At 59.7% G+C, this 20,035-nt stretch overlaps 1 protein-coding gene across 3 annotated transcripts; it reads right to left on the bottom strand.

Annotated features, from left to right (window-relative positions):
- Positions 1–3,125: 3,125 nt before the first annotated feature.
- MXRA8 (matrix remodeling associated 8) lies at positions 3,126–7,491 on the bottom strand. Of its 3 annotated transcripts, none has more exons than XM_030881598.2 (10): positions 7,368–7,491; positions 6,310–6,333; positions 5,906–6,211; positions 5,716–5,817; positions 5,123–5,602; positions 4,833–4,991; positions 4,584–4,620; positions 4,427–4,503; positions 4,253–4,333; positions 3,126–4,076 (listed from the first exon to the last, which is right to left on the bottom strand). In XM_030881598.2, exons 1-10 carry the CDS (start codon positions 7,414–7,416, stop codon positions 4,006–4,008), a joined length of 1,386 nt encoding a protein of 461 aa, XP_030737458.2. In that variant the 5' UTR covers positions 7,417–7,491; the 3' UTR covers positions 3,126–4,005. The 3 variants fall into 3 exon arrangements, with proteins under 3 accessions (XP_030737458.2, XP_030737479.2, XP_030737471.2); XM_030881619.2 differs by having other exon boundaries at positions 3,126–4,031; XM_030881611.2 differs by having other exon boundaries at positions 5,132–5,602.
- Between the last annotated feature and the right edge of the window lie 12,544 nt (positions 7,492–20,035).

Genomic DNA, 20,035 nt, shown 5'->3' with positions numbered 1-20,035 from the left:
CGCTCCCGGCCCAGCCGCGACCAGGCCCCCGCGCCCCCGCCCGGCCGCTCCGGCCCCGCCCGCCCTGCCGGCCTCAGCCCCGGCCCCGGCCCCGCACACACCACGGCTGCTGCCCCGCCGCCCGCGGCCACCCATGCGCCCCCGGCCCGGGACGCAGGCAGGGAGGGCGCGAAGCCCGCCGCGTCCGTGCGCCCCGCCGCCGCCCCCTCGGGCCGCGCGTTAAAGGGACGGCGGGCCCTGCTGCGCGCGGCCGTGGGGGGCGCCAGAGAGCAGCGGGCCTGACGTCACCGGGCTGCCCGCGGCAAGGGGCGGGGCTGCGCACGCGCGGGCGCGGCGAGGGCGGGGCCTCCCTGCCTGCGTCCGGGCCGGGAAGCCGTGGCGCGCGCGTCCCGCGGCCGCCGCGTGCACAGGGCGGCAGCCCTCGGCTCCCGGCTCTCGGCCCTTGGGCGGCCGGGGCGCGCCCCGCGGGGAGGAGGTGGGTGGGGGCCCTCAGGAAGCTCTGCACCCGGCCTGGAGCCCTCGGAGGGGTTCCGCGCGGCCAGGCTCCGGTCCTCCTCCTCTTAAGAGTCCGGAGGCGCCGTGGTCACATCGGCGGGGTGCGGGGGAACCGCGGGAAACAGAATTGTGTCCGGGCCGGAGCCGAGGACAGTCGGTCACATTGCGCCCCCGCGCCAGCTCCGAGCTGGCGCGCCCTCTACCGGGTCACACGGGGGCTCCGAGAAACACGGGCCAAGGGAATGCCGGTGCCCCCGTGGACGAGGGAATGCAAGTGTGAGCACGTGTATGTGATGCTCAGGCGACGGCGGGGTCAGCGCGGGCAGGTGTGCGCACGCAGGGGCACGGTGCTTCTGGCAGCAGGTGTAGGGATTCTTTTCCCGGCCGCTCTCCATCGAACCTGCCTGGGGTCCTCCTGCCTGGGGTCAAGGGAGACGCGGAGCAGCGCCCCTCCGGCTGTGAAGGGTCCAGCCCAATGGGGAGAGCGGCTCTCCCTACCCCCCACCCAAGGAGGAAAACTTGAGGCCACTAGAAGGAGGCCCACGCTGGCAAGAGTGAGAAGGGAGAGGCCCTAGGATGCGGCCTGAGAGTTATGCCGGTGGGCGGCACATGCTGCTCTGAGGCCCGTCCCCAGCGCCCTGCCTTGAAGCTGGCTGGAGCTGAGACTCTCCCATCTGTCGGGTCACGACCATCCTCACGCAGTGGGCCAGCACAAGAGGAGACCTCATTAGTCCATCACTGACTGGAGGAGCTAGAGTTTGGCCATAAGTCCCTGAGTCCAGGCCGGGGACCACCCCCAGGTGAGCCTAGGCAGGGGTCCTGACCTCCACTCCCCTGGGCTCTGTGAGGTGGGCACCCGCTCAGCCAAGCCTGGGCCTTCTCCCCTCGGGGCTCAGTTTCCCCAGGCAGGACTGCCTTAGAGGAAGGGTCCGCCATGGCTCTCTTCTGGGTGCTCAGGGTTAGGGAGGAAGACCCTGAGAGCTCACCGGGGGACCAGATCCCCCAGGCCAGGCACAAATGGCTGCCAGTCACACAGATGCAGGGGCTCTGATGCCTCAGCTGCACTCCTGCCCCTCAGCCCAAGCCACAGGACAGAGGCTGGTAGCCAGAAGCCAATCCCGGGACTGATGCTCATGTGGTCGGGCTGGGGCCCTGCAAGGGGCCTGAGTCTGTGGCCAGAAGAGTCCTGACAGGAAGGGCCTTGTCCAGTGGCATGGGGCCACTGGGGCCGGGGGTCACTGGGCTGGGGGGAGTCACAGCTCCGTGCCCCAGCCTCCCTCCTGTTGCCACTGTGGGGTCCTTGTGGGGGTGTGACGAGAGAGCAGCTATTTTGAGTTACTGCCCAGGTGTTTCACTGTATGACTGTCCTGCTTACACCCAGAGCCTGGACATTCAGATGAGGACCAACGCTCAGGACTCCCACCCCAAGTTCCTGCCTTGCTTTTCCTGGGCACCTTTTAAAATAACCACTCAGAGCTGAGCCCATGAAAGTCAGTGACTGCTGCTGCAACCACCTTACAAGTTCTAGGTGCTTGCTACCCTGCTGGCCATCTCCTGGTCACTGGTGACCTGGATGGAGGACTGCCCTTCCCCTGGCTCCCTGAGCACACACACCGCCACCCAGTGCGCGCACGCGCACACACACACACCCAGCGCACACGCACACACACCTAGCACACACACATACACACCCCACCCAGCGCGCACGCGTGAACAAACACACACCCAGCGCGCACACACACACCTAGCACACACACCCCCACCTAGCGTGCGCGCACACACACCCAGCGCACACACCCACACCTAGCACACACACCCACACCCAGCGCGCGCGCGCGCACACACACGCCCAGCGCGCACACACACCCACCCAGCGTGCACACACACACACACACACCCAGCACACAGACACCCCCGCCCCCCCAGGATCTGTAAGGAACACATTTCGTGACTCTTTGTGTGAGGGCTTGAAACTGGGCCTTCATCAAAATGACCCCGGGGTTTTCACCTCCTCCAGGTACGAGCTCGGATGCAGAGGGAGCCCCCTGTGGGCCACCCCCCCCCACCCCGTGTGGGTGGCTCGTGCTTCCTCATTCGGAAGGTCATGATCTCAGCCCATCGCTCTGGGTTTTCCAACTTAGGGTGACAGTCGCCCCTCCTGCCCCCTGCTGTCCCTGAGGGCCTTGGAGGATGGGGTCAGGGTTGGAGAAACAGGCTTCTTCCTACCGCGGCTCCCTTCCCTCCCCCTCCTGTCCTGCTGGCACCCCTCTGAGGGCGCTCCCGCTAGCTCCCGCTACCTGCTTCCTCCCCCTTTTTCCTCACTCGTTGAGCCCATCCTGGCATCTGCTTCTCTTCTCAGAGGACTGAACTGATACAGTCTGCCCTCTGTCCTCGCGTCCAGTAAGCCCTTGGAAGAGGATCTGAAACTGCTTCACAGCCAGGAGCAAGTGCACACAATCAGCTCCGACGCTGCCCTTCTCAGGACACCCAGACCCAGACTTCCCACCCAGAGGAATGGGTGATGACAGTAGGACTCCAGATGAAGGAGAACACTTGGGGGTCCCCAAGGGCCAGACTCTGCCCCCCGGGGAGATGGACGGGAGCTGTAGAGGCACAGCTGGGGCCAAGTCTAAAATCAGATGTGGTCTTTATTGAGATGATAGCGATTCCCCAGGATGAGCAAATGTGGGGTGTCAGGAGTGGCAGCACCAGCCACTCTAAGACCATCCTCACCGCCCCCCCCCCCGCCCCCCGTCCTCAGCCAAAACGCAGTCCAATGAGGCCTCAGCCTGGACTCCAGCCCAAGGAGGGGCCGAGGGAAGGGAGTCAGGCTCGGAAGTCACATGGAGCCTAGTGACTGTCAAGGCAGCTTGCTGGAAACAGGGCCGAAGCAGGGTGGGAAGCAGAGAGGGGGCCCCAGGAGGCCGGAGGCAGCGCAGAGGGACACTAGCCCCGGGCCTGGAGTGCGCGGTCCTCGGGTTACCATGAAGAGCCCAAGACATCCTGGCAGCGAAACTCGGGGTGCCGTCGAGGGGAACTGGCAGGCAGCTCCCCTAAGGACAGGGCAAGGAAGGGGTGGGAGTGCCAGGCCTGAGGCTGACCCCAGCTCCAAGGATCCCCACTGAGCCCCCTCACGGCCCTCTCCCTGCAGAGGTGGGGCTCCCAGCCCCCAGTGGGCAGAGGCCAGGAGAGCCTGAGAGACTGGTGAACATCAGCGGGGTCGTGGCCATGCGAGGAGGGAAGAGCACCGGCCGAGGGCTGCGGAAGGGGCCCGGCTGCAGTGCCGGCAGAGTCCTAAGGAGCCCACGATCGCAAATGAGGATCAGGTGGCCCCCAAGAGGGGTCTGGAGGCAGCCTCACCCTGCACCAGTCCAGGCCAAGTTCCAGGACAGCGGGACCAGCCGCTGGAAGGGGGGCCAGGCGAGCTGCATGGGGGTCAGGAAGAGTCTTCCGAGGTGGACAGACAAGAGCTGGCAGAGCTGCTGGCCCAGCCAGGAGCCCGGGGTCGCCTTATTTGCAGTACTCCTTCCTGAACTCTGGAAGCCAAGGGGACAGGCGGGTGTCTGCCCTCTGCCCCTCTGCTGCGGGGGAAACAGGGCAGACTACCATCAGGGCTGCCCAGGGACTTCGGGGGCACTGAAGCGGCAGGGGACTCCTGCCCGCAGGGCTGGCTGGTGCCTTGGGGCTCTGAGTGGGTGGCAAGGGATACAGCCCAGCTCTGAGATGGGCAGGGGTCTCCCCCCGCACCTCAGCTCACCTTTGTCCAAGTCGATGCTCTTGGCGGGCAGGGGGCTGTGGGACAGCTCAACCCTCTCCTTCAGGAGGTTGTTTTTGTAACCTGATGCAGGGAGAGAGCAGGGTGAGGTCTCAGAGACGTGCCTCCCTCACCCCAGGCCTGGGCGCCACAGTCTGTCCCTTTGGTCTCCCTCACCTAGTTGGATGTCCTCCCTCCTGTAAAGAGGCTGGTCGCCGGCAGCCACAGCAAACTCCACCATGTTCACGTCCTTCCTGGAAGCGGGAGGGTGGTGGGAGGTTAGAGCGGTGGGCAGGTCTGCCTGGTCCCCGGGAGAGCCGGAAGGGGCACTCACCCCTTGGACTTGGACTTCTTGTCGGAGTATTCGTAGCCTGGGGAGGGAGAGTCGTGTTGGGAGCAGCCTCCCCCTTCCCCAGCGCCCCCCCCCCCCCCAGCCCACAGGAACCCTCGCAGCCCAGGCAACGAGGCTCATGGGGCCCTCTGCTCGGACCACTGCGCCCCAAGTCCCGCCTCCGGCCGGGAAAGGCTTCCCAGTGCTGGCCTCAGCCCCGGCGTCGCGAGTCCCCCCCCACCCCCCGCTCACCTCCGCGGCGGCGCTGTCGGGTGGCCAGGATGACCGTGATGAGCAGCAGAATGAAGAGCAGCAGCGTGGCCAGCACGTAGCCCAGCTGCTGGAAGAAGTGGGCCCGGCCCTCGGGGACGATGACGTTGATGACGCTGCGGCCGCGCGTCAGCGTGGGGTCTGCGGGGGCCGGGCGGGGACCGTGTCAGGGAGCGCGCAGCGCGCCTACCCGGGCCGGCCTCAGCCCGCGGGGCCCTCCCCCCGCAACGCTGGAGTCCCTGATTTGGGGCCGGAGGGGGCCACAGACGTGCCTCCTGCACCTGGGCCGGGCGCGCCGCTGTGGCTGGAACCGTTGCCCGGCGAGTCCCGCGGGGGCGGCCGGGCGGCGGGCTCGGTGACCTTCAGGTGGAAGACGCGGCGCTCGTGCAGGCCGCAGTAGTGGTGGTGCAGGTGGCAGGAGTAGGTGCCCTCGTCTGCCGGCTCCAGCGGGTCGATGCGCAGCGAGAAGTCGCCGCGCGCAAAGGCGTCCGCCCCCACCGCTACGCGCTCCCGCAGGAAGGGCGGCCCGTAGGCGCGGCGCTCGCCCGACGCGTACAGGTCGAGCAGGCGGTCCGCGCGGTCGTGCGGCACCCCGGGCGGCTGCCGGTCCCAGTGCACCACCTGCTGCGCCTCCTCCAGGTGCCGGTCGGTCCACACGTGCGCGCGGTTCACGCACGTCAGCAACGCGGGCGCGCCGCGCTCCACCGCCAGCACCTCCTTCTCGCCGTCCCAGTGCGCGCCGGCGGCCCGGGCTGGGGGAGCGAGGCCGGTCAGGGACCCCGGGCCGGGAGGGTGCCCGGAGGGAGCGGGGCGGGGGGTGGGGGCAGGGGTGGGAGAGCACAGGCCGGGAGTGGGACACACTCACGGTCGTCGGTGACCTCGAGGCGCACGGCCAGGCTCTCGTAGAGGTGGCAGTAATGGTGGTGCAGGTTACAGGTGTACAGCCCCTCGTCTGTGTCCTCCACCGCTACGCACCGGGGGAACCCAGCAATGAGCTCCGCGGCCTCGCCCGCGCCCCCGCAGCCCCGCCCCCTCTCGGTCCCTCGGGGCCGTACCGCGGATGAGCAGCGAGAAGTTGCCGTCCTGGAAGGCGGTGGGGGTCAGCAGCAGGCGGCCGCTGTCGCGCGGCTCGTACACGCGCTGCTCGCCCGCCGAGTACATGTCCACGAGTCGGCGCGCGGAGCCGCCGGCCGGGCCGCCGCTGAGGTCCCAGTGGACCACGCGCTGGCGGTCGTGCAGCCGGTCTTGCGTCCACACCATGCGCGGGCTCTGACAGCGCAGCACCGCCCGGGCGCCGGCTGCCCAGCTCACTGCAGACTCGGACACCACGGAGCTGCCGGGGGTCGCGGGCCCGGCTGGCCCTGGTGGAGAGGGGAAGTGACCGCGGGAGGGGTGAGACCCAAGGGGACAGATACAGGATGGGGCTAGCAAGGGTTCCCAGGGGAGGGTGGTCACTAACCTGAGGACAGAAGGACAGAAGAGCCTGGAAGGAGAGGAAGCAAGAGTCATACTGTGGAGAGGTCACCCACCCGAACCGGCCCCCACTTGGCTCCCTGGGCCCCTTCGGTAGTCCTTGCTGAGGTGGGTGCTAGTGACACCCTCTTAACAGGTGGAGGTAAATCCAGAGAAGCCGGGAGGGCAGAGGCGGGGGTCTCCTTCCCCCCCACCTCTCCCAGGCCCCCGCTTAATCCTCATGGCCATCTGCCCAGGCTGCGGGTGAGTGGTGGGGCCAGGCCAGCTCTGTATGTGTGCCTGTCACCAAGCGCCACATTCAGGAATGGTGGCCACCCTAAACATCACTGCAGCAAGGCCACAAGAGTACCAGCGCCTGACACCTTGGGCTGGTTTGCAGGGCTTCTGCACGTGCATATCCGGAGTGGCACCTGCCCGGGGGCCATGCCTCACAAGCCCGCCCTCCAGGGTCCTCAGACGGCTGGCGCCCCACCCAGGAGCCCCCTCGGCCTTCCCGAAGGGCAGAGGTCTGAAGCACGAGAAGGCTGGAAGTGGGGAGTGACCCCACCATCTGCCACCCCACACGCCAAATTCCTGCTCCAGAGATGTGGCCCGGTGCCCAGCCGGATGGAGGAATGTGCCGGGTCAGCAGGCCAGCCCGGCAGGGGTGGGGTGGGGGGGGGTGAGCTCCGGGGCCTGGGAGCAGACCCTGCGAGCCCCCCTCAGTCCCCCACCCACTCCCCTCCTGACAACAGAGAAGCACAGGCCTGAGGGGCGTCCCAGAGAAGTCGGGGGGCGCCAGGGAGCCCAGGAGGAGCCCCCGCCTTGGCCTCCCTCCCTGCCCGGCCCGTCTCCAGCGTCCAGTGAGGGGAAGTTCTGTGGGACCTGACGTGAGGCCTCACCACCTCCACGTCCTGGGGGCCTTCTCGTGGTGAGCAGCTCCCTCTGAGGCCCCCAGACCCACCCCTTCCCAGCTGAGGCACCCCCCCCCACCCAACCCTGGGCTCGGGCTCAGACCCACCAGCGGCTCCCGCCCCCCGACCCCGCCCCCACACCCGAACTCACTCTGCAGAAACACAAGTTTCCAGAGCAGGACCTGGGCCCGCAGCTCCATGGCGCCTGCCTGGCCCGCCTGGCCCGCCGGCGCTTTGTCTTACTCAGGCTCTAACTCTCCAGAAAAACAGCCCGGCCCCCTCCCCCTCCCCCTCCCCTCCCCAGCACCCGCTGTGACATCAGAGCAGACCGCCCCCTCCGCTCCTGCCCGGCCCCTTGGCCTCCCCGCCTTCCCCCGGTCCTTGGTCCTCGGCCGGCCTGGTGGGAGGTGTCAGGCCTTGGCCACTGTGTTCCCAAGGGTGAGGGGAGTCACTCTGGCTTGGGTCCTGGAGAAGGTGGCAGTAGCCCAGCCCAGAAGGGGCAGGGGGGCCTGAGGGTATGGCCCCAGATGCCTCGTGGGTGTCTGTGACATGCATACAGAGCCCTTCTGGGGCCACTGCAGGTCTGGGGTTCTGGGGGGAGTATCTCCTCACCAGCATCTCTGTAAGTGAACACTGGCCAAGGCATCCCCCCACTGCAGGAGAGCAGAAAGGCATCCTGGGTCTGACCCCAAGGACCCCAGGCTGCCAGACCACCAGGTCTTCCCGTTGGCCCTGTGGTGACCCTTCGCCTCTGGGGGCTGCGTTTCCTCAACTGTGAGGTGGGGATAAGAGTCGCACGGGCCCTAGGGAGGTAGGGGGGCCCCTTCCGGAGAGCATGATGGGCACTGCTGTTCATCAGTCATCTTCAGCCAGCCAGGGGGATGAGGGGTGAGGCCCCTGAGAGCTGAGCGGGGAGCCGGGTGACCCCCTGTCCTGGTGCCCCCACCCCATCTGCCCACCATCAAGAGCAGAAACACCACCCAGACCCGGGTACGGTGCTCCCAGGATCACCCCCCACCCCTCCCAGAGGGGAGGAAATGAAGTGGGGTATGGGAGCCTTCCCAACAGAAGGCACAAATTTGAAGCTCTGGGAAAACTTACAAAGTCACGTAAACAAATGTGAAATAACAGAGCATGCACTGTGTATCAAACCCACTCTTTCTAGTTAAGCAAACCTCAGAAAAAAAGAAAAGAAAAAAAATCCACCAAACTACCACAAAAACCCGCGGTGCATTTTTGGACTGCCCATTTGGACTGAATTACGGTCACAGGCCCAGGCCCTGGTGGGCTGGAGCCTCTCTTGAACGCTGCCCTGGTCCCCAAGTCCTCAGACAAGCAAGGAGCCCAGCCCAGCCAGACTCTTGGGCTCCGGGCAAGGGGAGGAGGCTGCTGCTACTGCAGCAAGAGGGAATGAGGGCTGACAACAGGTAGGACCCACTGGGAGGACACAGGGCTGTGAGGACGCCCCACCCCCAACCTAACGGACCCATTTCCTCAGCAGGATCCAGACCCTGGGAGGCGGAGCCCCCTTTCCAAACTGGAATCAGGACTTGTCTCCGCACCCCACCCCCAGCTCCTCAAGGGCCTTTCATTCTGGATAAACAAGCCCTGCCTGGCTGGCCTTGAGGCCTGGCCTCTCCTCCTGTTTTTCTAACTGGTTTATATTAGCACTGGTGGCCTCCTTCCCAGCCCTCCTCCCTCCTCTGCGCCCCCGCCCTTGTCTGTCTCTCTCCATCGGCCTCGACCGCTCTATTGCTCCATCTCAGGCCTCTGTTCCTGCCTCTGGCTGCCAGGCTGTCTCTCCTCCATAGAGGGAAGATGTCCAGGCAGGGCTGGAGGGAGGCAGAGACGGCCCAGGTCCGGCCCCTCAGTCTGGAAGGGGAGCAGGGTCAGCTCCCAGCGCTGAGCTAGGAGCCTGGAAGCACCCGGGCCACACCCTAACTCCCTGCAGAGCCCTCCCTCTCTCAGCCCTGCGTGGAGGTCGGTGGATTCCTGGCAACGCAGATCCAGCCCTCGGCTCAGCCCCAGTACAGAAGTCTGAAGGAGGAAGCACACTCCTGGCACCACTGGGCAAGGATGGACAGGGCAGGGGAAGGCTACAAACCCCTCCTCCCTGCCCCATCCTGTTCTCTCTGCTTGAGCCCACCTCCCCAGTCCTTGGCAGGAAATAGCCGCAGATGAGAACAGAGGCCCAGGAGAGAACAGACCGGAACTAAACGGCTGCAACATCACCATGGTCCTCCTGAGCTCCAGCCCAGCCCCAGCCAGACCAGAGCCCTGGACCCACATCCCCCACCTAGGAGTCCAGGCCAGACAAGGCGGGTCAGCCAGCGAGCCCCACTGAGACAGACTCAGACTCTGGCTCCAATCCTGGGGACCCGGACATTCCAGGCAGCCAGGATCACTGGGAGGAGAAACCACAGGCACTCAGAGGCACAAGCAGACACACAGACACGTGTTCACACACGCTGTCATTCAGCAAACGCTGCGCACCTACTGTGTGCCAGGCACTGGGACTCAGCACCGCACCGGCTGCCAAGCTCCTGCCCTCTTGTAGCTGTTAGAGGGCAGACAGCCTGCAGATCCAGCTGCTGATGAATGAGGGCATTTTAAACATGGCGAGATTAACGCAGGTAAGGGGCTCCCTCAGCCAGACCAACCAGGACAGCCCCTCGGGGACCCACACCCACAAGTGAATAGCTAGGCTGGGGCCCAGGAAGCTGCCTGCCGGGTAGGGGAGAGCGTGCTGGGCTCTCACGTGAAGTACGATGAGGCCTAAGGGGGTTTACATGCGGGAGAGATGTGGTCTGATGATGCAGGAAACGCCAAGATGGTTAGTTTAGACCTGTCAGGATTTACACGAACACATCAGGGAAATGGACAGAGTTCTGAGATGCTCCCCAGGGCACCCAGCCCGTTTCCTCCCCCAGAGTGTGACCAACCTTGGCGGGATAGCCCTTCGCACCCACGTGACAGACGTGACTGCAAGTTGCTCCCTGAGGCAGAGTATGCATCTCAGCCGGACAAAAAGCCTCAGCTTCTCTGCCTGCTGGGCTGTGAAAGGGCCCATGGGGTTGACCCAAGTGCAAAACCCTGAGGCCCCACCCCCGCAAGAAGAAAATGGATCTCAGTCCTACAACCGCAAGGAATGGATTATGCCACCCACCAGATTAGCCTGGAAGAGGACCCCAGGTGAGGACACAGCCCTGCCGACACAGGTTTCCCCTGGTGAGACCCTGGGCCGAGCTCCCAGCAAACTCACACCCAGACGCGTGCCCCACGCAGCCGTGCGGTAACGAACATGCCGAGGGAAGCTGCTGAATTCGCGTTGATTTTTGATGCAGTAACAGGAGACAAATACGACTGTCTCCCTGAGCAAAGCAGGGGCAGGACTTAAAAGGACAAAAGCACAGGTCTCAGGGATGGTGTCTTGTTAGGGACTGGCTTGTGGGCAGGTCGCTGAGCAGCAGGGTCCCTGGGGTGTCCTTGGGAGCTGCGCTGACCCATCATCAGACAAGGTGAGGCCAGAGCGTGGGGCCGTGTCACAGGCCACGGCACTCGCCATGTCCCCCTCACGCTGCTTTTATGCTCATTCTGACCAGGTCTCGTACAAGCACCAGGTTACTTGTGAGTGTGTTGGTCCTTCTTCTGGGGACCTGGTGGCCTGCCCGGTGCCGGGGCTCACCCCGTGAGGCAGGGGCTCTGCAGGCCCCATGTCCGAAGAGCCGGGTGTCCCGTGGAGGCTCTCTTCTCCTTCCGGTGGAGACCACAGGTCAGACAGAGGCTGGGAGATCATCAATCCACTGAGACACTGATTCGAAAACACAGACGAGAAAATCTGGAAATATAGATCCATTATTTCATGGGCCAGCCAACCCTTTTATCTTGAGAAAATGTCAGGGAGCCAAGATCAAGGATTTTAGCGGTCGTGGTCAAACCCACATCAGTGGTTTCCTGCGTGGCATTAACAGGGTTCAGGCACCCCTCATTGTACTGCACTTCGCAGACTGTGCCCTTTTTACAAACTGAAGTTTTGGGGTGACCCTCTGTCAGGCAAGTCTATCAGTGCCATTTTCCCAACAGCGTTTGCTCACTTCATGTCTGTGTCACACTTTGGTAGTTCTCACATTATTTCAAACCTTCCACCAGCAAAAAATTCTGACTCGCTGAAGCCTCAGATGATGGTTAGCATTTCTTAGAGACAAAGTAGTGTTAAATTAAGGCATGTAAAATTTAAAAAAATATATATGGGACTTCCCTGGTAGTGCAGTGGTTAAGAATCCACCTGCCAACGCAGGGGACACGGGTTCGATCCCTGGTCTGGGAAGATCCCACATGCCGTGGAGCAACAAAGCCCGTGCGCCACAACTACTGAGCCTGCGTGCCACAACTGTTGAAGCCCGCGCGCCTAGAGCCTGAACTCTGCAACAAGAGAAGCCACCGCAATGAGAAGCCCGTGCACCGCAACGAAGAGTAGCCCCCACTTGCCGCAACTAGAGAAAGCCCACACGCAGCAACGAAGACCCAACGCAGCCAAAAATAAACAAATTTTTTAAAAAATTAAGGCATGTACGTTTTTTAGACATAATGCTATGGCACACTTAATAGCCTACACTTTAAACATAACTTTTATATGCGCTGGGAAACCAAAAGGTCTGTGTGCCTCGCGTGCCTGCGGTGGCCCGAACCGAGCCCGCAGCGCCTCTGACGCCTGCCTGCATCCCGTTTGGCTCGTTCTGTTCGTGAAGGTGCAGGGACGCCGGCCGGATTGTATGGGTCATAGACTCGAACCATGACCTCAGGCTCCGAGGTTGGCCATTGTATATTCTTCTCTCCCATCACGCCAGAAGTGTTTCCTTACCGCCCTTATCGATTCATCAGTTTTGCAGCCAGGAATCAAGGACCACAGACCTGACTCCTAGCAGATTTCACCCGTGGTGCCTCTCACTGCGGGAGTTAACAAAGTTACAGAGTCCCCAGGTCCAGCTGGTTGCTGGCGCCTTGGGAAGGCCAGGGCTGACAAGCTTAGAGCAGCCACCAGGCTGGCTTCCTGGGGGCCGCGAGCGCTGCTTCCACGTGGACGGGCGCCCTGGGTCCCTGGCGCCTCACCAAGGAGATTTACCTTTAAATGCGATGCTTCCAGCAAGGGAGCCCCTTCACCACGGGTTCTGGTGACAGCGAGGCTCCCTTCAGCAGCTCTGCTTTATGAAGAGGGGCTCGAGCTCCCCACAGAGGGTGTGGGGGAAGCCACGGGAGGGAGGGAGGGTGGTCCGTGGTGTCCTGCCTGCAACACAGTCCCTCAGCCACCCCGAAGCCTTGACCTGGCCTCCCTGCGGCCCTCGGCATGGCCACCAACGCCCCTCGGCCCTGCAGCCTGGAGGGCTCCCACCTCCCCTGCCCGCCCAGCCTGCCCGCCCAAGGACTCCTCTGCTGTCGGGGTTAGGGGGGTGGGAGGAGTGGGGGTGAACCTACCACCAGACTCCCCGAGCTTCCTGGTCCCGACTGGACCCAGGGCCACCCCTCGGGCACCGTCCTGAGTGGTTCCCTTCTATCACTTCCTACAGAATTTTCAGTTTATCTGAAGAATCACTGGCTTCACATCTGTATTAAGAGTTTCTTGTGGTATTTTGTCCTGAACTCTGAGGGCCAGTTGAATGAGATACATTTACAGACACTCCATTACAGCCTGTGCTGTCTCATGCCCACACCACCCCAGCGAGACACGTCCAACTCCTCTGCCTGTCCTGTGGACTCGGGCCGGACTGCAAGTTCCGGGTCATCTGCTTCTGGTGCACAGGGGCCCCCGGCCCTGACCTGGCCCCTGGGGACAGTGTGGCAAGTGTCGGCCTGTCTAGTGAGGCTGTTTCCTGTCGCGTCAACAGTCAGGGACCCCGGAGACGGCCCCCGGGAGGCCACCACTGCCACCCGGCTGCACAGCATGTCCAAAAGCCAGAGAGCGGAATCTCTTTTAAGGTGTCACGTACTTCCCCAGGATTCAGTCACGAGAGTGTGTTTACCTCATAGAGCCTTCCGACCTGCAGGTACTGGCGGGGAGGGCCTCACAACACAGCAATCAGAGCCATCCTCGCCGCACACGCGAACGTGGCAGCTTCCCACCAACGCGAGATCGCAAAGTTGCTCCAACACAGTCAGAACAACGTTCCTTTTGTGTATAAATGGTCTGACTTTCCCGTATTACGGGCTTCGTAAACAGGGGAGCTTCCAAGCTTGCGAAGAGGTGGTTAGATACAGCAGTGACAAATATGTTCCATCGTCTGCACTGCTCTTCATTTTATCCAAGGGAGGAGGCCTTTGTGTTGCCACTGGCGGTCTGGGGGAACCCCAAAGACAGGTGAGGTTGAAGACACATGGCCAGTTTTTCCAAGCCTGGATCTCAGGCCTGGGTTTGGGGCAGGCACGTCGTCACTGTTGGCCACACACAAGACATGATGATCACGTTGGCTAGAGTTTTAACCAATCCGGGTGACAGCATCTAAAACGAGCACAGCACTGAATGATTACTGGCCGCGTTCGCCATCTTAGAAACAAGGACCATCTGGTCAAACAGAGTCAAGTCGTGGTGGGAACCTGAGGGGAGAAGGGCCCAAATGGGGATAAGCCTGGGGGACAGAAATGCACTCCCTGACCCAGCAGAGGAAACAACAGCTTTGCTTTTTGCTTAGAATATGCTGTGCATGTAAAAGACAACTCTTTTTCTCTTTATTATATACTATGTGCGCTTCCTCCACTTAACGATGTTGATGTGCCTCTCTATGAATGTTTATTGTGAGCACACAAATATTTATAGTTATTGACAGATTCAAACGGAGAGCTTTAGATTACGCAACTGTGTACATCACACAGCGTATGTTGTAACTTCACCATCCAAATTAGACGTAATTTGGACAAAGAAGGGCTCTTTTTAGATAGTAACACACTATTTCTGTAATCGCTCTCTTTGTGAATTTCACTATCTTTAGAAACGCTCCAGGTATCTGCTGCGTAACAAGCACCTTAAAACCACAACCCGGGGGCAGGGATGAAGAGGTGGTGCACAGGGGATCTTTCAGAGCAACGAGACTGTTCTGTATGATCCCCCAGTAGGGGGATTCACGGCACTATGCGTTTATCAAAATCCAATGAACTGCATGGCACAAAGAGGGAATCTTAATGTGTGAAAAGTCTAAACAACTCATTTAGGTGGTCAGGTAATCAGAATGTGGCCAAGAAATCTGGCTGACTCACAAACGGGGCAACACCACTGAAGGGGTGTGAAGTACCAACCTGAGGGCCTCGGGAGTCAGCAGAGCCTGTGACTGAAGGCAGAGGGGCCTGTGCGCAGCACCGTGCTGGAGCTGACACGAGTGTTTCCCACCGGCTGGGGTTTATCAGCTCTGATACTGCCGCAGGGGACGTGGACCAGGTTATGGAAAAGCAAGAGAGGGGCTGGAATGACCCGCGAGGTCAGGATCACAGTTGGAGACACTGCTGTGAACATGAGTTCACAGCTCGAACCTGTGTCCCGTCGTGGCGCAACACAAATAAAGGTGGACGCCTGTGGCAGCGGTTTTAGGTGTGTGGATGCGTGGTCGGCTCCGTCATCTGAGAAGGCCCAGCAGCAGTGAGCACACCCAGCTCCAGATCAAAATGGTTTCTAAGACCATTTCCCACACAAGGAACCCGGGCTCCTTGGAGAAATGGCGGGTCTTAGGGTGCGGGAGGGAACACGAGATAAGCCTGGAGTGCCGAAAAGGAAGGAAGTGCTAAAAAGTGAATGATGGGGGCTTCCCTGGTGGCGCAGTGGTTAAGAACCTGCCTGCCAATGCAGGGGACATGGGTTCAAGCCCTGGCCCCGGGAAGATCCCACATACCATGGAGCAACTAAGCCCGTGAGCCACAACTACTGAGCGTGCGCTCTAGAGCTCACGTGCCTAGAGCCCACGCTCCGCAGCAAAGCCACCGCAATGAGAAACCCACGCACCTCAACAAAGAGTAGCCCCCGCTCACCGCAAATAGAAACTAGAAAGCCCGCGTGCAGCAACGAAGACCCGACGTAACCAAAAATAAATAAATAAAATTGAGTCTTTAAAAAAAAAAATTACCTGGACTTTTTCTAATACTAGTTGTTAAACTCCACATTTTCCAGCCCAACATTTAAACAATATTAACGTTTATATGACATAGTCTCCTTGGCAATATTTGCTCTCTGCCAGAATTCACACCTCTCTGCTTGTTATCCAACGACGAACAATTGTCCCAGGTTAATTTTTTAGCTGTGGATTCTGCAAGAAAATGACTTTTTTTTAAAAGCATTAGAAGTTCAATTCCTTTTTTCTTTCTGGAAATCTAACGTTCTCTATTTTAAATCTATGAAAGCATGCATTAGTCTATTTAAGCCATCAGCATGGGAGCTTTATAATCAATATACATTATTTTGGTTTCCAGGAAGCCAGGAAGTTATACTAAAATGCTCAGAGAATGTGCCCAGCCATACGGCCCAAGAACCTAATAGAATCTCAGCCGAGACCCTGGGACTTGGGCCTCTGTATCCTCCATGGCTGCCCAGTGGACGGGTCTCAACACGCTTCGTGTGCCTCAGCCCAGTGTGGACGGGTCTCAACACGCTTCGTGTGCTTTAGCCCTCATATTGTCCCACCTTTGGCCAGTGAAGCCCTTTGCACCCTCCTGGCGCCTCCCGTGGCCTCTGACATGAAGAGACACGGCAGGTTCTCATGCACTTCCTGCCACAGGTCTGGCGTTAGGGTTTCCAGGTAAACATCGCACAGGACATACTGAGAAATTATTTGTTGCTTATCTGAAATTCAAATTTAACTAGGGGCCTGTATTTTTATTTGCTGAAGTTGGCAACCTTACCAGGAACTAGCCACGTCTCCAAAGAGTCCTGGCTCCCACCAGAAGTGAGGGAGGGCACTTAGAGCCACTTCTGGGGGTCTTGGTTGGTAGACCTCACTCTCAAACATAAGCACACAGCCAAGTGCCACCAGAGGAAGCCCACTGATGTGGGAAACAGAGGCCAAAGGCAACAGAGGAACGCACTGGGCAGAAACAGAAGCTAGACTTGGCCGTGGGGGGCAGAGAAAATACGCAGCATTAACATCCCCACGAGGAGACGCCGCCACACCCGTGAGACACACAGGGCGCCGCTAAAACGCCCAAAAGTCAAGTCTCTTAGAAATTAAGACGGTAACAGAAATGAAAGAAATTCATTAAACGGATTAGAAGAAAATGTTGAATATGCCAACGAGATAAAATATAGAAGAGAAAGTCATCCAAACAGGCGTTTCATAAAAAGAGAAGAAACAGAGTGGAAGAAATGATAACAAAACGGTTCGAGAAAACGTCCCCAAACTGAATCCCAGAAGGTTAGGAGTTTCCAGATTGAAATGGGCTCCTGTGGGGGCAAAAACAGATCCACACCAAAGTATATATGTCACTGGGAGTGTCTCCACCAGTGAAGGAAAAGAGGAGCTTCGAGAGAGAAAATCACAAAGGCTCTGGACTCAAATTGGGTTCAATTTTCTCAAGAGCAACACTGGGAACCAGAAGACAACAGAGTGACACCTATGGGGTTTTATAGGAAATAATTTCCAACCTAGAATTCCATATCCAGCCAAACTGTGAACCAAGAAACAGGACCCAATAAAGATGTCCGCAGATTTGCAAGGTTTCAAAATTTTCTCTTGTGTTTCTTTCCGCAGGAGACTGGAAGATGTGCTCTTTCAAAGTAAGGTAAGGAAAAAAGGAAAAAAAAGTAAAAAATGAAGAAAAAGAAAAAAAGGGAAGGAAAAGGGAAGATGAGGGATCAGGGGAGCAGAGAGTCTGAGAGAATCCCCAGGGTGAAAGCTGGGCCTAGATGTGATGGGCAAACAGCCAGCTGGACAGGTGAGAAATCCAGGAAGAGACTTCACTCTGAGATGAATGAACCTCAGCTGTTTCTGGGAGTTGGGCTGAGAAGTTGGTGTTGAAATTGTGATGAGGGTACAGAAAACTAAAGCAACTGAAAAGAAAGAAAAAAAAACAACACAATTACTGATTCCAGGGAAAACAAAAACTCACAGGGAAGGAAAAGCAGTGACAGTGTCTCCACGTGAACAGACACTCACGTCCCCCAACTCACAGGCCACCGAGTCAGAGGAGGGGCAGTGAGGAGGGGCAGCACATGACATCCACGAGGAAAACAAAATGTAGTGCCACGACAGGGGACACAGGTTCGAGCCCTGGTCTGGGAAGATCCCACATGCCGTGGAGCAGCTAGGCCCATGTGCCACAACTACTGAGCCTGCGCTCTAGAGCCCGTGAGCCACAACTACTGAGCCCATGAGCCACCACTACTGAGCCCGCACGCTACAATTACTGAGGCCCGCGTGCCTAGAGCCTGTGCTCCGCAACAAGAGAAGCCACCACAATGAGAAGCCCACACACAACGAAGAGTAGCCCCCGCTTTCCGCAACTAGAGAAGGCCCGCACACAACAACTAAGACCCAATGCAGCCAAAAGTAAATAAACAAATTTATTTTTTAAAAAATTAAGTTTTGGAGTCAAATAGAGCTGAATCATGGCTTCGCAGCCATGTGGGCAAGTTCATCTCTGTACTTAAGGGTCCTCCCTTATCAAACAAGGTTCATTATAGATTTGTTGTGAGGTAAGTCCTGTGAAGAACCTAGCACAATGCCTGTGGTGGAAAGAATCACTCAAACATGTCAATTACTAATAGTTTAAAAACATAATTCTTATTCTACAATCTATCTCTGATGCACCTTTTCTCAGAAAGCCATTCTAGGATGTACTCTCTGAAAACAAGAAAGTAAACCACACGGCAGGAAAACACGGCATTCCAGAAACAGAGGCTCCAGCTGATGAGGCCAAGGGTATCCCAGGGAGACCCTGCTGGTACCATCAAGAGCCCAGGGCGGCCCAGACAGGGCGCCAGGAGGGCGGCTCCACCTGAACAGGTCACTTGAGGAGCTGAACGGAAGTGAGTTTTTAAATTCCGCCAGCAAGTTTGGAGCTGAGTTAGTGATACATAGAAAAACGTGCAAAAGAAAAAACAAGACTGGAGGATAAAGAGCTGAATGAGAAAGGAGACACAAGCTTGCTGAGCTGTGGGGCCATTTAAACTGTGGCAGACTACACCGGGAGGAGGCCGAGGCCAGCAGAGGAGCTGAAGCTGCTGCCCTGGCGCAGGCTCGGGGTGGGTGAGGTGAGGTGAGGCAGGAGCTGACAACCCCACACTGAGCCACGTACAATCCTAACTGGCCGGCAAATCAACAAACAAGAATTCAACTGTAAATACAAAGTAACAAAACCAACAGGAATAAGCAAAGCGAACAGGCTCCTCGTGACGGGGAGAGGGTACCCTTGCCCGGATTCACAGGGAAGCTCAGGTCTGAGCCCCAGAGGACCTGGGGGTGACCCACCCACCCTGTTCACGTGAGGGCTTTGGTGTTCCAAGGCCTTGGGGACTCCAGGATAGACCCCCAGTCTTGGTGGCCTCTGGGGGTCTATCCTCTGGGGGCCAGGTCCACTCGGCAGGACTCCAGGCTGAATCAGTGTCCTCCCCTGCACCTCAGATCACCTACACTGGGGTGGTGAGGGTGTGAGGTGCCAGGTCACGGGGCAGTCACCCCTGTCCTGTGCTCCCAAATTCACTGGGTCAATCTACACTCCACACAACACAGGCACGATGAATGCTGGCGACCTGGCTCACCCCGATCGTGAGTCTTGGCCACGGCTCAGAGGCTCCCACGGAGGTGTCACAACTCCCACCCGCCTGCAGGTTGAGGCCGTCCCTCCTCTTGGCCTCAGGGGCCCTGAGAGCCCCGCCGCTGCACAGCTGAAGCAAGGGGGCTGCCGGCCTGGTGCTGCCCCACCTGAGTCTGCGGTGCTTCCCTCCCTACTCAGCCGGGAAGGATCCTCAAAATACACAGAGGCCGCCCACACCCCACACAGAGAACTCCAATTTGGGAGGTGGCAGTCTCAGCTGGGGTGAACTCGAGCCCCAGCCCTGCTGCTCGGCTGACGTGTGACCCGCAGGTCAGGTGAGGGACCCAATGCCACGGCTCAGTCTGCTCATCCAAAAATGGTCCAGCAGTGCCCTGTGAGGCTGAGGACAGCACTAGACAGAATCCGACAGGGAGCAGGGGCTGTCGCCCCCTGGCCCCCACCCTCAGGCTAACTCCAGACCCAGGTCTGGACTCCTCTGCCCCATCCTGGGGCTGCAGCTCAAGAGCCCCTCAGCGGCTTTTTCCAAAATTCAGACCCAGAGAGGAATGTTCCCTGCCTCCTCTGTCCCCCCAGGTTCCAGCATCCTTCCAGGCAAGTTCAGCAGGCCAGGGCCAGGCCAGGGGAGTGAGGCCAACCTCTGCCCACGCCGAGGCCCTCCGTCGCCCTCGCCAGCCTGCAGGCTCCTCGGACGGCGGGGAGCACAGCTATTTGCATGCAGTTTGGGGGCGCACACGTATGTGCGTGTCTGACTGGGGCAGGGCCCCAGCCAGCCCCTCCCAGGGCCCAGCGTCCAGCCTCACATCCTCCCGCAGGGCTTGAGCCCGGCCTGGCTCCCTCTTTGGCCCACTGTGTGGGCAGGAACGCCCAGGCCAGGAGACACTGGCCGTGCCCCAGGCATGGAAGAGCACAGGGACAAGGGGCGGCGGCTGAGCTCACCGAGGTGCCTCCACACTGGGTCCAAAAGGCAGATCCCCAGTCAGTGCCCAAGACCACCCCCATCGGCTCAAGCCCTCACTGGGGCCCTCCTCTGGCTGAACCCAAGCCCTAGGCACTGCTACGGGCTAAGCGCAGACC

Source organism: Globicephala melas, chromosome 1 (genome assembly GCF_963455315.2).
Source record: "Globicephala melas chromosome 1, mGloMel1.2, whole genome shotgun sequence".
Taxonomy (NCBI): domain Eukaryota; kingdom Metazoa; phylum Chordata; class Mammalia; order Artiodactyla; family Delphinidae; genus Globicephala; species Globicephala melas.
The sequence above is the reverse complement of the archived record's forward strand: the minus strand, read 5'-3'. Positions and strand labels throughout refer to the sequence as shown.

Coding starts and splice junctions, on each gene's coding strand:
- MXRA8 (XM_030881598.2), bottom strand. CDS start 7,416: ATGGAGCTGCGGGCCCAGGTCCTGCTCTGGAAACTTGTGTTTCTGCAG. Junction 5,603..5,715: donor CCTCGAGGTCACCGACGACC/GTGAGTGTGTCC, acceptor TCGCTCCCCCAG/CCCGGGCCGCCGGCGCGCAC. Junction 4,334..4,426: donor GAGGGAGGACATCCAACTAG/GTGAGGGAGACC, acceptor TCCCTGCATCAG/GTTACAAAAACAACCTCCTG.